General features: G+C 44.7%; 1 protein-coding gene across 1 annotated transcript in view; it reads left to right on the forward strand.

Annotated features, from left to right (window-relative positions):
- The window catches only part of PMFBP1 (polyamine modulated factor 1 binding protein 1), a 78424-nt gene that overhangs the window by 60620 nt on the left and 3386 nt on the right, over positions 1–14418 (forward strand). The window contains exons 16-21 of the mRNA XM_074405686.1: positions 4414–4578; positions 5125–5292; positions 5599–5766; positions 6849–6952; positions 7498–7572; positions 11391–11626. Of these exons, the coding sequence (XP_074261787.1) occupies positions 4414–4578; positions 5125–5292; positions 5599–5766; positions 6849–6952; positions 7498–7572; positions 11391–11626 (916 nt within the window). The remainder of the gene's footprint in view (positions 1–4413; positions 4579–5124; positions 5293–5598; positions 5767–6848; positions 6953–7497; positions 7573–11390; positions 11627–14418) is intronic.

The raw sequence follows: 14418 nt of genomic DNA on the forward strand, positions 1-14418 counted from the left end.
AAGTAAAAATGACAGAAAGGAGTAAATAGCATCTGACATATGCTAGGCAATACGCTTGAATTCAGTCATTATTTATTTATTGTCCACTTAAGCTCTTTATATGGCTTCCACCTACTTTACTGCCAACAAGAGAGATGAGGAAAGAAAGATGGAGGGCTGGCCAGGCACAGTGGCTCATGCCTGTAATCCCAGCGCTTTGGGAGGTCAAGGCAGGTGGATCACAAGGTCAGGAAATCGAGACCATCCTGGCTAACATGGTGAAACCCTGTCTCTACTAAAAATACAAAAAATTAGCTGGGCTTGGGGGTGCACGCTTGTAGTCCCAACTACTTGGGAGGCTGAGGCAGAATTGCTTGAACCTGGGAGGTAGACATTGCAGTGAGCCGAGATCACGCCATTGCACTCCAGCCCGGTGACAGAGCGAGACTCCATCTCAAAAAAAAAAAAAAAAAAAAAAAAAGATGGAGGGTCAAAGTCACTCACCAGCAAGTGATGGGATGAACCACTATTTGAACCGGAATTATCCAGCTCTAACGCCTATCCCCTTTCTCCTTCATCATAAGCAGCCATACTTTCTCCAGCTAAATCCATTCCATCTTTCTGGGCATGAGAAAAATATAACACCTTGGTAGATGGTCTCTCGGGCTAAAAATGAAAGGCCAAGCAGCCTTTATTCCTTCATAATATAAAAATGAATCTTAAAATAGTTGACTTTTCTAAGTATGAAATTAGCACTGCCCAGTAGAACTTGCTGCCTTTCTGTGATGATGGAAAAGTTGTATGTCTGAGTTGCCAGTGCTAGCCTTTAGCCACATGTGGCCATTGAGTGACTAGAATATGGCCTAGTATAACTGAGGAACTGAATTTGTAATGGTAATTAATGTTAATTATTGTTACATTTATTTAAATGTAAATAGCCTCATGTGGCTAGTAGCTACTATATTATACAGCACAGGCCTGAGGCACTGATGTTCTTGCAGTTGTCCTCCAGAGATAATAATCTCTCCTTGAGTGTGATCCAGAGTTGAAGTCTGAGTCACTCAGATCCCTAAGGAACCTCCATGAACATATGTGATACTCAGATTCCTACGTGTTTAGTATGGACATATTGTCGTATTTGCCAAAAGAAAGATAACCAAGTAAATGTGAAAGTAAAAGCACTAATTTCAGAATACCTTTAATGAGAATCAGGAAGCTGATTTGTGTGTGTGTATAAGCATGTTCAGCTTTTAAAAAGCATACCCTGGCCAGGCATGGTGGCTGACACCTGTAATCCCAGCACTTTGGGAGGCCAAGGTGGGCAGATCATGAGGTCAGGAGTTCAAGACTAGCCTGGCCAGCATGGTGAAACCCCACCTCTACTAAAAATACAAAAGTAAGCTGGGCTTGGTGGCGGATGCCTGTAATCCCAGCTATTCAGGAGGCTGAGGCAGGAAAATCACTTGAACTCAGGAGGCAGAGGTTGCAGTGAGCTGAGATCATGCCATTGCACTCCAGCCTAGGTGACAGAGCAAGACTCCATCTCAAAAAAAAAGCATACCCCACATATGGAAAACTTAATTAATTGAAACAGCCACTAGAAAGAAGCTTTGGTTTTTTTTTCTAGAACGAACTTCATTTCATTAATATTCCATTTTTAAATTTTAAATTTTTCCGTCTGAAGCCAAGGCAATATATCTTGAGGTCCTTTCCATCTCTTTGTTTCAAGAATATTTCCACAGTATTTTATGAATTAATTACTGTCAATAATAGGAAAGTTCATTTATTTTTTACATATTCATTCTGTATTTGAACATCTTATTGAACTCACTTATAAGTTGTAATTGTTTTTTAGTTACTTCTCATGGATTTTTTAAGTAGATGATTATATTATTTGCAAGCAACAACAGTTTTCTAATATTTCCTTGCAATAGTTAAATTTATATAATTTTTCTTGCCTATTGAATTGGACAGTACCTACAGTTTGATGTTCAACAGCAGCAGTATTAGCAGGCATTGTTTTCTGGCATTTAACTTAAAGGAATGCCTCTGTTTTAGTATGATGTTCCCTGTAGCCTTCTTGTTGCTGTCCTTTAGCAGGCTTTTTAAATTCCACATTACTAAGAGTTTTATTAATATGAATGTTGAATTTTATCAAATGCTTTAAAAAAGATAAAAGATGATTCTATCATCCTTATCTTTAACCCATTTCCCATGTAGAAAAAAAAAAAAGTACAGCTCACTGCCAGTGCAGTATTCTTGGGGCAAATGGAAAATGAATTAAATAATGTGGTGAATAAAACAGATGAAGTAATTGATCCCAATTTTGGCCTACTCTTACATTCCTAGTATGAGTCTTGATTGTGCATCATGTCTCAGTCTTTTAATATAACTAGCTCAGCACAGTCTAAGAAGTGAAATAAGGTCAGTATGATTGGAATGCATTGATCAAGGGAGACATTGGTATAGAATGAGATTAGAAAGGAAACAGGGACAGACATTATGGCCGCTGTTAAGAAATTTGGGGTTTTATTCTAAAAGCATCAGAAAGCCATTGATGGATTTCCTCAAAGGGACAGGGGAGATGATTTGATCTAAGTTTTCATAACATAACTTTGACTACTCTGTGGAAATGGATTGGAGGGAGTGATAAGTGTGGAAGTGAGGAGACCATTTAGAAAGTTATTGCTGTCCAGGCTAGAGGGGTATCAGGGAAGAAGGAAGGGAGCAAATTTAGGATGTGTTTTGGAGGTCTAGCTAGAATTACCCCAGTGTAGCTGATGGAATGAATGTGAGAGAAAGTGAGGAATCAAAGATGACTTCATGAAATTCACCTATAAAACCATCTAGACCTAATACCATTGACAGCAGAGAGAATAGGTCTTTTACTAGAACTTCGACTAGAATGTCTTGATTCTGTACTTTACATGTCTATATGTAGATTTTTAGAATCTTTCTCCAAGCTAAACCACTCATGTTAACAAAAATTTTTTTTTAATCTTCTATTTTAGCTTCTGGCTTCACCGTGATTTTTTTTCCACTATCCTCTGTTTTAGTGTCTCACCTCTATAGTGACATTTCTCAGTTCAGCCATCACTTATCAAGCACTGATAGTAAATTATAGTTTCTCCAATGATTCCTCTAGTTTACTGGGCATACCCTGCTGACTCCATGTTTTTCAGAAGTCCCCAGAAAAGATGTACTTCTGTTTTCAGAAGACCAAATTATTTCATCTTTAGGAATAGTTTCACTACCAGGACATGTAAAATATAGTGTCACAAGTCCAGTCTACCACTTTTCATCTTACTAATTCCCAGGGCCAAAGGTACTCAAAATTTTATCTGAAAAAGTAATAAACTTGAAGCACTGAGCAGTTATTGGAGATAAAACAAGAAAAATCCAAAAGAGTGTGTTTCTGTGTGCATGGCCACTTTCAGATGCAGGTGTGCTAGAATACCAAAGAGTACAAGTCAGGCATATGAATTTCTGAGGTCCCCTTTGGCTTCCAGACTCAGAAGCAGATATCTGTCCTGTACTTAAAGTATAGAAGAAGGCTAGTTGCTCTGTGTGTCTATGACAATAACTCACAGTTGTACAGTAAAACAAAGCCCTTTTTACATGTATCATCTCATTTGATCATCATAAAAATTCCATGAAACAGTTAAAATGATTCCAATTCGTGGAAGCAGAAAGTAAGGCCAGAGAAATAAGTACATGATAGAACCTGGACCTCAACCCAGATCTTTCTGACTCCAGATCTCAACTTCCTTTTCACTATACCATGAATACTCATTACCAAGGTGAAAACAGACTTCAGCTTTTAAACATGCTTCTACCAGAACTACATGTTTCTTAACATGTTGATCAGTTGATCCCTAACTCCAAAAAATGCAATATTTCACGCAGACAGAATAAAACCATTTTTGAGCATTTACTGAGCCTCTATCACGTCCCACACTCTGAGTTACAGCAATGGGGAAACAGCAGGAAGCAAAACACACACACAATCGTGCTTTCATGGCACATCAAGTCTAGTAAATCACATCACGAACTAAGTGAGGCATCAAACATGAAGGAAACGTTGTTATCATGTCCACTAACCCCGAACTGGATTCGGATCTTTATCAAAGGCTGCAGAGTATGTGAGAGACTTTCTGTGTACTTGACATATCATGCCCTCCCAGCACTGCTGGTTCTCCTGTTATTTGAGGGAAATGCAAACTAGAAAGGGAAATATGGCTAGGGGTGCAAAAGAGCCTGGAAAGACAGCTCTACCTTTTACAATGCTGAAGTGAAGATGTGGGTGTTAACACGGACTCTGCAGGTTGTTGCAGACAGGAGAGAGACTAGCTCTTGCTTATTTCCTGTAGGCACAGAGAATGCCTCTATGACCCTGAACTGCCACCCTGACAGTTCTGCTCTGTCTCCCTAAAGATATCCCTTCAGAAGGAGTCCTTAATGAGCCTGCAGGCCCAGCTGGACAAAGCTCTGCAGAAGGAGAAGCATTATCTCCAGACCACAATCACCAAAGAAGCCTATGACGCGTTATCCCAGAAGTCAGCGGCCTGCCAGGATGACCTGACACTAGCCCTTGAGAAGGTGAGGCCACACCCTTTAGTCTCCAGGGCTGTTTTCAGGTAGCTGGAGAGGCACAGGAGCCAATTTCCTACCTACTGACTGTCGTTGGGGCCATCTCAAACCCTTGCGTGGGCTGGGATGTCTGTCCAGAGAAGGTCTGCTTCCTCTTTGTGAGGTTTGGAGCGGGGTGAAGGGCAGAGGAAAAGGACAAAGATCAAGGCCAAATCTAGCAAGCTTTTCTGCCCATGAGTGACTCAGGTGCAAAGTTTTCCCAAAGTCTGGATTGTCAGGGAAATTCATGCCCGATTCTGTGCTGATCATGGCTGGCCTGTCAGTTCATGGTATTGGAAGGAGAAGAAATGGAGGGAGTGGGTAGGAAGGAGAAGGTGGGGTAGAGAAAACCAACCACCGTCATTTCCCACCCCTCTCTGGGATACTAGATAAGGTGACCATCTGTGTCACCCAGGGCAGAGAATAGGAAGGGACTAGAACCCTCCTCCATTCAGGACTCAGCAGAAAGGGCCAAAGGCTCTGACAGCCATCCATCCCCTTTGTCTTTCCCGGAAGCTCAATCATGTGACCTCGGAGACAAAGAGCCTGCAGCGAAGCTTGACACAGACCCAAGAGAAGAAAGCCCAGCTGGAGGAGGAAATCGTTGCTTATGAGGAAAGGATGAAAAAACTCAATATAGAATTAAAGAAATTGCAGGGCTTCCACCAGGAAAGTGAGCTAGAGGTGAGGAGCAGCCAGGGGCTTGGCCTGCCCTCCTGGTAGGGGTCCACAAGGTCACCTCTTGCATCCAGAATTATTTAGTACTAAGCCATTTCCTTGGGCTGATAGGTTCCCTCCATTCTCTTGGCTCCCTGAACTTCAGACAGAGGCGGCAAAGATCGGAGCATGGGTGCCCTCTGCTGGCCGCTGGGAAGAAAATACCCACAACATGTCTCTCAAGGCCCAGAAAGTACCCTCTGGCCTCGTTGTGGGTCCTGGGGACAGGGAGGCTGGCTGGGGTCCCCCTCCTCACTTGGCTCTCCCGAGCAGGTGCACGCCTTCGACAAGAAGCTAGAGGAGATGAGCTGCCAGGTGCTTCAGTGGCAGAAGCAACACCAGAATGACCTCAAGATGCTGGCAGCCAAAGAGGAGCAGCTCAGGGAGTTCCAGGAGGAGATGGCTGCCCTGAAAGAGAACCTCCTTGCAGATGAAAAGGAGGTGGGCATGCCTCAGCTTCTGAGCGCCTCCTCTCAGCACCTTCAGGCACATCCCATGACCACCCAGATGCCAGACAGACCTTGGTGGGGGTGGGGGAACCTGGGAGCAAAGGAAAGGACACCTCCTCCATATAGTGCAAAGCAAGGGCCACAGCTGCTGGCTCGACGCACCTGTGTTCTTGTGGTGGTGTTGATAGATACTGAGCAGAATGAAGGCCCCATTCTAGAGAAAAGACTGTCAGGTACACCAGCTATCCCTGACCTAGTCCACTGGGTGCCCTACCAGAGTACCTCCTGACACTTTCAGCAGCCCTGGACCCTACAGTAGAATTGGTTCAGTGACCTGGGCATGTCCCAGATCCAGCTCCTTAAGCAGTGAAGTTTATGGCAGGAGGCCTAAGGACATTTGGGTGACCACTGGGCCTTTGCTCAAATTAGAGGCATCTTAGGCCAGGGAGAATGGCTCACGACTGCAATCCCTACACTTTGGGAGGCCAAGGCAGGAGGATCACTTGAGTCCAGGAGTTTGAGACCAGCCTGGGCAATATAGCAAGACCTCATCTCTACAAAACGTTTAAACGTTAGCTGGGCATGGTGGCCTATGCCTGTGGTCCCAGCTACTCAGCAGGCTGAGGTGGGAGGATAGCTTGAGCCAGGGGGAGGTTAGGCTGCTGTGAGCTGTGATCACGCCACTGCACTCCAGCCTGAATGACAGAGCAAGACTGTCAAAAAAAAAAAAAAGATATATCTTCCTCCAGATGTTTTTCTTCCATCTGTTAGAAAATTGGCTTAGCATAAGGACAAGTCACTTTAATGCCTTCAGACTGAAAACCATGATTATAAGTGTACAAATCTACTGTGTCACTACCACAAATGGTGCCTTCTCAAATGTGTCACCTTTGTGTGACATGCCACCCACATAGCCAGAGGACGCCCTGGGTGGCAGTTCCAACTCTGGCCTCAGGTTGGATAGCAGGGTCAAGTTTTGTTTTCCGAGGAAGACAGAAGAGGCCTGACTCGGAAGGACGGGTGACAGGCCTGTGCTCCCACCCCTGACTGTCTCATTTTCTTCTTGTACCCAAGCCCTGCTGCTTGCCCCAGCGGTGTGTGCCCAAAGACACCTGTAGGCTCCACAGAGAGAATGATCAGATTATGACCAACCTGGAGCAATGGGCGAAACAGCAGAAGTGAGTACGGAACGAAAAAGGAAGGCAGAGTCTTGGACTGAGCTGAGGCCTGGACTGAGCTCAGGAGCCACACGGGTGCCAAAGCTTAGTCACACACACCCCTGCACTCCTGGAAAACAGATCCAGTCTCAGCCCACCAAGGGATGGGAATAAGATGGAGAGGAGGGCTCACCCCTTCAGGGAGGTCTGGAAAGCCCTGCTGACCAGGAAACAGCAGCGGCAAGAAGGCAGGAGTGCCTTGCTGAGGTTCAGATGTCCTCTTCCCGTCCTGGGATCCACCTTCACTGCCTGGCCCCCTTGAACTCATTCCCTTGAACTCACCTGGCAGTCACAGGGATTTTGCATAGGAGTTGAGTTCAGAAAATCTTCTGAATTGCCAGGTGCTAGGAAGGCCCCAGCTCTGGGCGCAGGGTGATATGAGGGGGGGCCTGGGATGCTGCAGCAGCAGTCTTGCTGAGAACACCAGCGTCCCATTCAGCCAGCTGTACCCTTACTCACAGGAGGCTGGGGGCTGGCCGCTCTTTTCTCCTGTGATCTTATTACAGGGTCGCCAATGAGAAACTAGGAAACAAGCTCCGAGAGCAGGTGAAATGCATCGCCAAGCTGACTGGTGAAAAGGAGTAAGTCATCCTACACCACCCTGGCTGCTTCCTGGAGCTGATGAGAAGGGTCAGCAGGGAGCCAGGGCTAGCTCTAGCCCTTGAGAGGGTGATCAGCCCAGGAAAGGCCTGGGTGCTCTGGAAAGAACCCAGACCTGAATCTGCATCTGTGTGACCTAGGGCACATCACTGAACCTCTCAGGGCCTTAGTTCCCTCACCAAAAATACAAAGGGGGTTTAGTCATCTTTTTGCTCCTTCCTGCTCTCATGGTTCTCAGAGGTCAGGGTGCTAAGCAGGGAAGGGGCACTGAAAGGCAGACTGGATTAGTTAGGGCAAGGGCTGAGTTGCTGTAACACAGATCCCAAGTGAAGTAACAAATAAGGAACGTCTCTTCATGAAATCATCAGGCGAGCAGGCCAGGTTGAAGGAGCCCTTCTGTTCCACCTGCTCATCTGGGGGATTGTGGTCTTGCTTCTCCTCATGGCCAAAGCTGGGTCCACTAAGAGGGAGGTATGGGAGGAGTGTTACCAGCTTGAGAATGAAGGTGAAGGTATGAAGGTCTAAAACAGATTTTGGAGGTAGCAAAGTAATAAGTAACAAGCCCTAGGACAGTGCTTCCCAACCTTTTCTCAGGGAACACTTAGAAAGCGACCATACCTTACATATTCACCATGGATACTATGCAGCCATCAAAAAGAATGAAATCGGCCACACGGTGGCTCACGCCTATAATCCCAGCACTTTGGTAGGCTGAGGCAGTGGATCACCTGAGGTCAGGATTTCGAGACCAGCCTGGCCAACATGGCAAAACCTTGTCTCTACTAAAAAAATACAAAAATTAGATAGGGGTTGTGGTGCACGCCTATAGTCCCAGCTACTTGGGAGGCTGAGGTGGGAGAATCACTTGAACCTGGGAAGCATAGGTTGCAGTGAGCCAAGATTGCCCATTGCACTCCAGCCTGGGTAGCAGAGGGAGAGTCAGTCTAAAAAAAAAAAAAAAAAAAAAAGAATGAAATCATGTTTACTGTGGGAACATGGATGGAACTAGAGGCTATTATCCTTAGCAAACTGACATAGGAATAGAAAACCAAGTACCACATGTTCTCACTTACAAGTGGGAGCTAAATGATGAAAACTTATGAACACAAAGAATGAAATAACACACACTGGGGCCTATCTGAGAGTGGAAGGTGGGAAGAGGGAGAGGATCCGAAAAGATAACTATTGAGTACTGGGCTTAATTCCTGGGTGATAAAATAATCTGTAAACTCCTGTAACATGAGTTTACCAATGTAACAAAACTTCACCTGTACCCTTGAACCTAAAATAAAAGTGAAAAAGAAAATGACCACAGTTTAGGATCATTTGAGGCCAAGAGTTTAAGACTAGCCTGGCATCATAGCAAGACTTCACCTCTACAAAACAATTTTAAATTAGCCTAGCCAGAAATCAAAACCCAATGAGGCATCAACTCACACCAGTTAGAATAGTGATCATTAAAAAGTCAGGAGATAACAGATGCTGGAAAGGATGTGGAGAAATAGGAACACTTTTACACTGTTGATAGGAGTGTAAATTAGTTCAACCATTGTGGAAGACAGTGTGGCAATTCCTCAAGGATCTAGAACTAGAAATACCATTTGACCCAGCAATCCCATTACGGGGTATATACCCAAAGGATTATAAATTATTCTATCATAAAGACACATGTACATGTGTTTATTGTGGCACTTCACAATAGCAAAGAGTTGGAACCAACCCAAATGCCCATCAGTGATAGACTTGATAAAGAAAATGTGACACATACACACCATGGGCTACTACACAGCCATAAAAAAAAAAAAAAGAGTTCGCATCCTTTGCAGGGACATCATCCGCAGCAAACTTAACACATGAACAGAAAACCAAACACTGCATCTTCTCACTCATAAGTGGGAGTTGAACAAAGAGAACACATGGACACAGGGAGGGGAACGTCACATACCAGGGCCTGTTAGGGGGTGGGGAGGTAGGGGAGGGATAGCATTAGGAGACATCCCTAATATAGATGATGGGTGATTGATGCAGCAAACCACCATGGCATGTGTGTACCTATGTAACCTGCACGTTCTGCACATGTACCCCAGAACTTAAAGTATAGTAAATTTTTTTAAAATTAGTCTCGCCTGACACGGTGGTGCACACTTATGGTCCCAGCTAATCAGGAGGCCGAGCCGAGAGGACTGCTTGAGCCCAACAGGTTGAGGCTGTAGTGACCTATGTTCACACCACTGTATTCTGGCCTGGTACTGAGACCCTGTCTCTAAAAATGAAGGATAAAAGTAACCACATTTGTTTGGCATATTTGTGACAAAGCTGACCAAGCAGTGGCTGTCCCAGACCCTGCCCCAACGGCTGCAGGCATCTCCGCACACCTGGAACCCATTTGTGGCACCCCAGGTGGAAAGCCCTAGTCTAGGCTTTGACCTTAGGTACACAGCTGAGTTGAAGAGAAGGATGAGACCCACCAAGGAATTGAGAAGCCAGGACTTGGATGAGCTGTACGGGGTATTAAACGCTTTGGGGAGGCTGACAGGAGGGACCAGAGAGCCAGGGAAGGAGGGCACTGCTGGGACTCCCTCACCAGACCCAGCGGCACAGGGAGTGAGGGGCCACCAGAAGGGGAATAGACATCCTCTTAGATATGCCTCATAGAGCATATGCATCCTCATAGAGCATATGCCCAGGGAAGAGGTTGAAGATGAATTCTCTACTTGGCTTCCTCTAGAAAAAACCGTGAAACCTTTTACTAGGGTATAACTAAAAGAAACGTGGTCAGACTCTAATGGTAACATATAACTTCAGTCCTTCTCTTCTATTGTGCCAAGTCCAGGAAGTTCTGTTTCACAGAGAACTCACTCTTGAGTTTTCTTGATCTTATCTGATAGAAAATCATCTTTTAATGATAATATTAGCTCAACTAATACATATCGTTTGCTATGTGTGAGGTACTAAGTGCTTTACACATACAAACTCATTCCATCTTCGTAAGACCTCCTGTGCTCAGTATACTCATGATCCCCATTTATGGATGAGGAAAGAGAGGGCCTGGGAAACTAAGTAACTTGTCCCTGGTCTCACAGCTAGTAAGTGGCAGAGTCACAATTCCAATGTGAGAAGTCTGGAGCTCACTCTCACCTCCTGCCCTCATCAGTTTGGAGACACACAACAGTGGTAATAAAAGCTGCCATTTATTGAGCCACAGGGAATGCACTAAATTATCTTTCCCCTTACCTACATGGCAGTCTCCATTTCCTCATCTGTAATAATGGGGATTAAGTAATTTGCCCAAGTTATTGACAGAGCTGGGATCTCCTTTGCTCCCGAATCTTCAGCAAAGGGAGGCAGAGAGAATGCGGGCTTTGGCACTGGTGCTGGGTGAGAGCGTTTCTGAGGTAGAGCCATGAGAACCTGAGGACACATGGTCACAGTTGTCCCTAACAGCCTTCTGGCTCTTCAAGTTAAATTTCTATCACTTATCAAACCAGATCCTCATATGAACCCCATCAGTCAGGCCAGGCCTGACTGTCCTCGTCTGACAGATAAGAAAACAAACCCAGAGCCGACAGAGTCAGGCAGGAGTACCAGCTCCTGGTCCACTCAGACCCCAGGCCTGCGCTTCTTTCACAGGACTCACGTAGGCCTCCATTTCTACAGAGCATGTGTAAGAGCACAGCTCTGAATAGACCTGGGTATCTGTGCTGTCTTCCCTGTGACACCTTTATTTGTCCTTTCTAGCAGGGAACCAAGCAGAGCCAGCAGCCCCAACACCCACCCGTCCTTCCTCTCCTTCCCACAGCCACCTCCACAATGTAATGGTCCACCTACAGCAGGAAAACAAGAAGCTGAAGAACGAGATAGAAGAGAAGACGAAAGCTGAGAACACGAGGCTCTGCACCAAAGCCCTAAGCCCGAGCAGAACGGAGTCCACACCGAGGGGGAAGGTGTGCGGCACCTTGGGCTGGAAGGGGTTGTCCCAGGACATGGGTCAAAGAATGGACCTCAGCAAGTACATTAGGATGCCCCACTGCCCAGGTATGTCTGCCATTTGTCAAAAATAAATGTGATTTTTTTCTTTAAATTGCTGGATGGAGAATTCAAGTAGGAAGAAGAAAATAGGTCTTTTGTGACCTCAAGTCATTTTCTTAGCTACTTGGGACCAAAGATGGTTGTTTTGATGTCTGTAGAGGGAGGAGGCAAATTAAGACCCCTTCTGATCTAAGATCATCTGATTATACCCAAGTCCCTCACATCTCAGACCTGTCCCCCGCCGACCCAGACCCATCTTGGGGAACCGGTAGAAGAGGCATCTCCCTTCTGTGTCTGGAAACCCCGTAAGAGCACCCCAGCTACCTACTCAGTGTGAGTCCACAGCCACCTTTCCTGCTACCCATAAACTCCATGTTATCCCAGAGGCAAGAAGTCACCCTGCAGCTGAGCTGCGTGGCCGTGCAGCCCGTCCTCAAGGAATCACCTCATTAATTTCTCCTCAAATCACAACTCTCATTTCCTCCCTGTTCCCTCAGGTTCCTCGTATTGCTAGAATCCGTGTCTAGCCCTGAGCCACATTTCCACGCGTGTTTCTTCAGAGGATAGTGAGTTCCCAGCCCTCTCTCTTGACCTGGATCAGCTCTTACAGGAATATATCAAGGTTCCAGCTATGTTGTAAGATGCTAACATTTTGTTGAGTTTAGGCTGCTTCCTGCAATGGAGTGAGCTTTAGAACCTTACTACCATCTCCAGGCCCAAACTCTGAAATAAAGACATGAGCATGAGCACAGCAGTTGTGGTGAGCTCTTGGCGTCTTGCAGATCTTTCTGCCCTGCAAGCCCCAGCAACGTGTTCTTTCTGTTTTCTCTGGATTCTAAGAGGTATTGGTCTCTTCCATATACAGGGAAGCCATAATCCCCAATGCAAACTTCTGGATTTGTTTTTAAACCAACAAAAGTGATAAGTAGCTCCTTTTCTTTATTTCCATCACTATCTGAAACTTAAAAAGAGAAAGTCTAAAATGTCCAAAAAGGCAGTAATCCTGAGACCCAAAAGAAAGGAAGAGCAGGCCAGGCGTGGTGGCTCACGCCAGTAATCCTACTTTGGGAGGCCGAGGTGGGCAGATCACCTGAGGTTGGGAGTTTGAAACCAGCCTGACCAACATGGAGAAACACCATCTCTACTGAAAATACCAAAAAATTACCCTGGCATGGTGGTACACATCTGTAATCCCAGCTACTCGGGAGGCTGAGGCAGCAGAATCACTTGAACTTGGGAGGCAGAGGTTGTGGTGAGGCAAGATCGTGCTATTGCACTGCAACCTGGGCAGCAAGAGCAAAACTCTGTCTCAAAAAAAAAAAAAAAAAAAAGAAAGAAAGAAAAGAAAAGAAAGGAAGAGCAATAAGGGCTTGTATTTTCCAAACGGGGGAGCAAGAGCACACCACCTGCTCCCCCGGTCTCCACATTCCCTTCCTCCTTCTAACAACTTTATTTGCCTCCCCAGCCACCTTAATGCAAGTGAAATTCCATTATGCCAAACTCCAAAGACAGCTAAACTACTTTATTCTGGTAGGATTTTGTTAAACTGAGTACATGTCTAGCATTTATATTTCTAGTCTGTAGGAAATGGAGAGAACTCACTACTAAGGTAATATTAATATAAGAGAAAGAAATGAAAGATCTTACACTTCTGAGGGAGCAGTAAAAGTGAAGGAAGAAACCCACTGGTTAGCAATGATTCTTAAATATTCTTCCTGGGCCTAATAAAGGCCTAGAAAATTCACTGCTAATAGCAACACTGACATGTTACATAGAATGCACCAGACAGAACTTGGGAAGGGCAGTTCCAGAAACGCAGTGTGAGCTAGGAGTGACGGGCATCTCTGGTAGTTTCTGTTATGATCGTTGTTGTCTGTCTAAGCTCTGTGATCTATGTTCCCCCATGTAGTTTAGAATATGGGTTTATTTTCTAGAGAAAACAAAGACTAAAAATTATAGTACGAATCTAGCCTGTGGCTTCTTTTATTCAAACAAAAGTTCAATGCCATTAAAATCTCCAGGCTAGTCTACCAAAAAGGCATCTTATCTCTATAATTTACAAAAATGTTTCATATGTGTTGGCCAAAATGACAATATCTGGTTTCTTTGAAGGTTGTACATTTTTCCAGAGTTACCTTTCACTTCCTGTGGAGTGATGACACCAGAGCAAAGCAGGTAGTCAGTTATGGAGAGCTAATTGGTAGCAGAGCCAGAAAAACATCGACATATTACCCAGCCATCTGACTTTGACAGCCCAGACAGACAGAAGGCCTGGCTAAATACAGGGATGGACTTAGAGAAGGGCAGTTTCTCTTAAAACAGGAGGGAAGGCAGGAAAACTGAGTATTGCCTGCCTATAATTTGTTAAGAAATAATCAAAGAATTGAGTTCCTAAAAAGTAGTTTGAACAGCTGATATTAAAAAGAAATGGTTACAACAATACTCTTTTATGATTTTTTTTTAAAAAGCACTCAACAAATGAGGATTAGAAGGAAACTACCTCAACAAAAGAAAACCACATATGAAAAACCCAGAACAAACATCATACTCAGTGATGCAAGACTAAAAGCTTTTCCTCTGAGATCAGAAGTAAGGCAAGAACATCTACTTTGCTGCTTCTATTCAGCATTGAACTGAAAGTTCAAGCCAGAGCAATTAGGCAAGAAAAAGAAAGAAAAAGGATTCAAATTGGAAAGGAAGAAGTAAAATTATGTCTGTTCACAGATCTTATATGTAAAAAACCGTAAAGACTCCACAAGTCAAAACACAAAAATGAGTTGCAGTTTTATATTCCAACA

The sequence above is a fragment of the Saimiri boliviensis genome, chromosome 1, assembly GCF_048565385.1.
Source record: "Saimiri boliviensis isolate mSaiBol1 chromosome 1, mSaiBol1.pri, whole genome shotgun sequence".
Lineage (NCBI taxonomy): Eukaryota > Metazoa > Chordata > Mammalia > Primates > Cebidae > Saimiri > Saimiri boliviensis.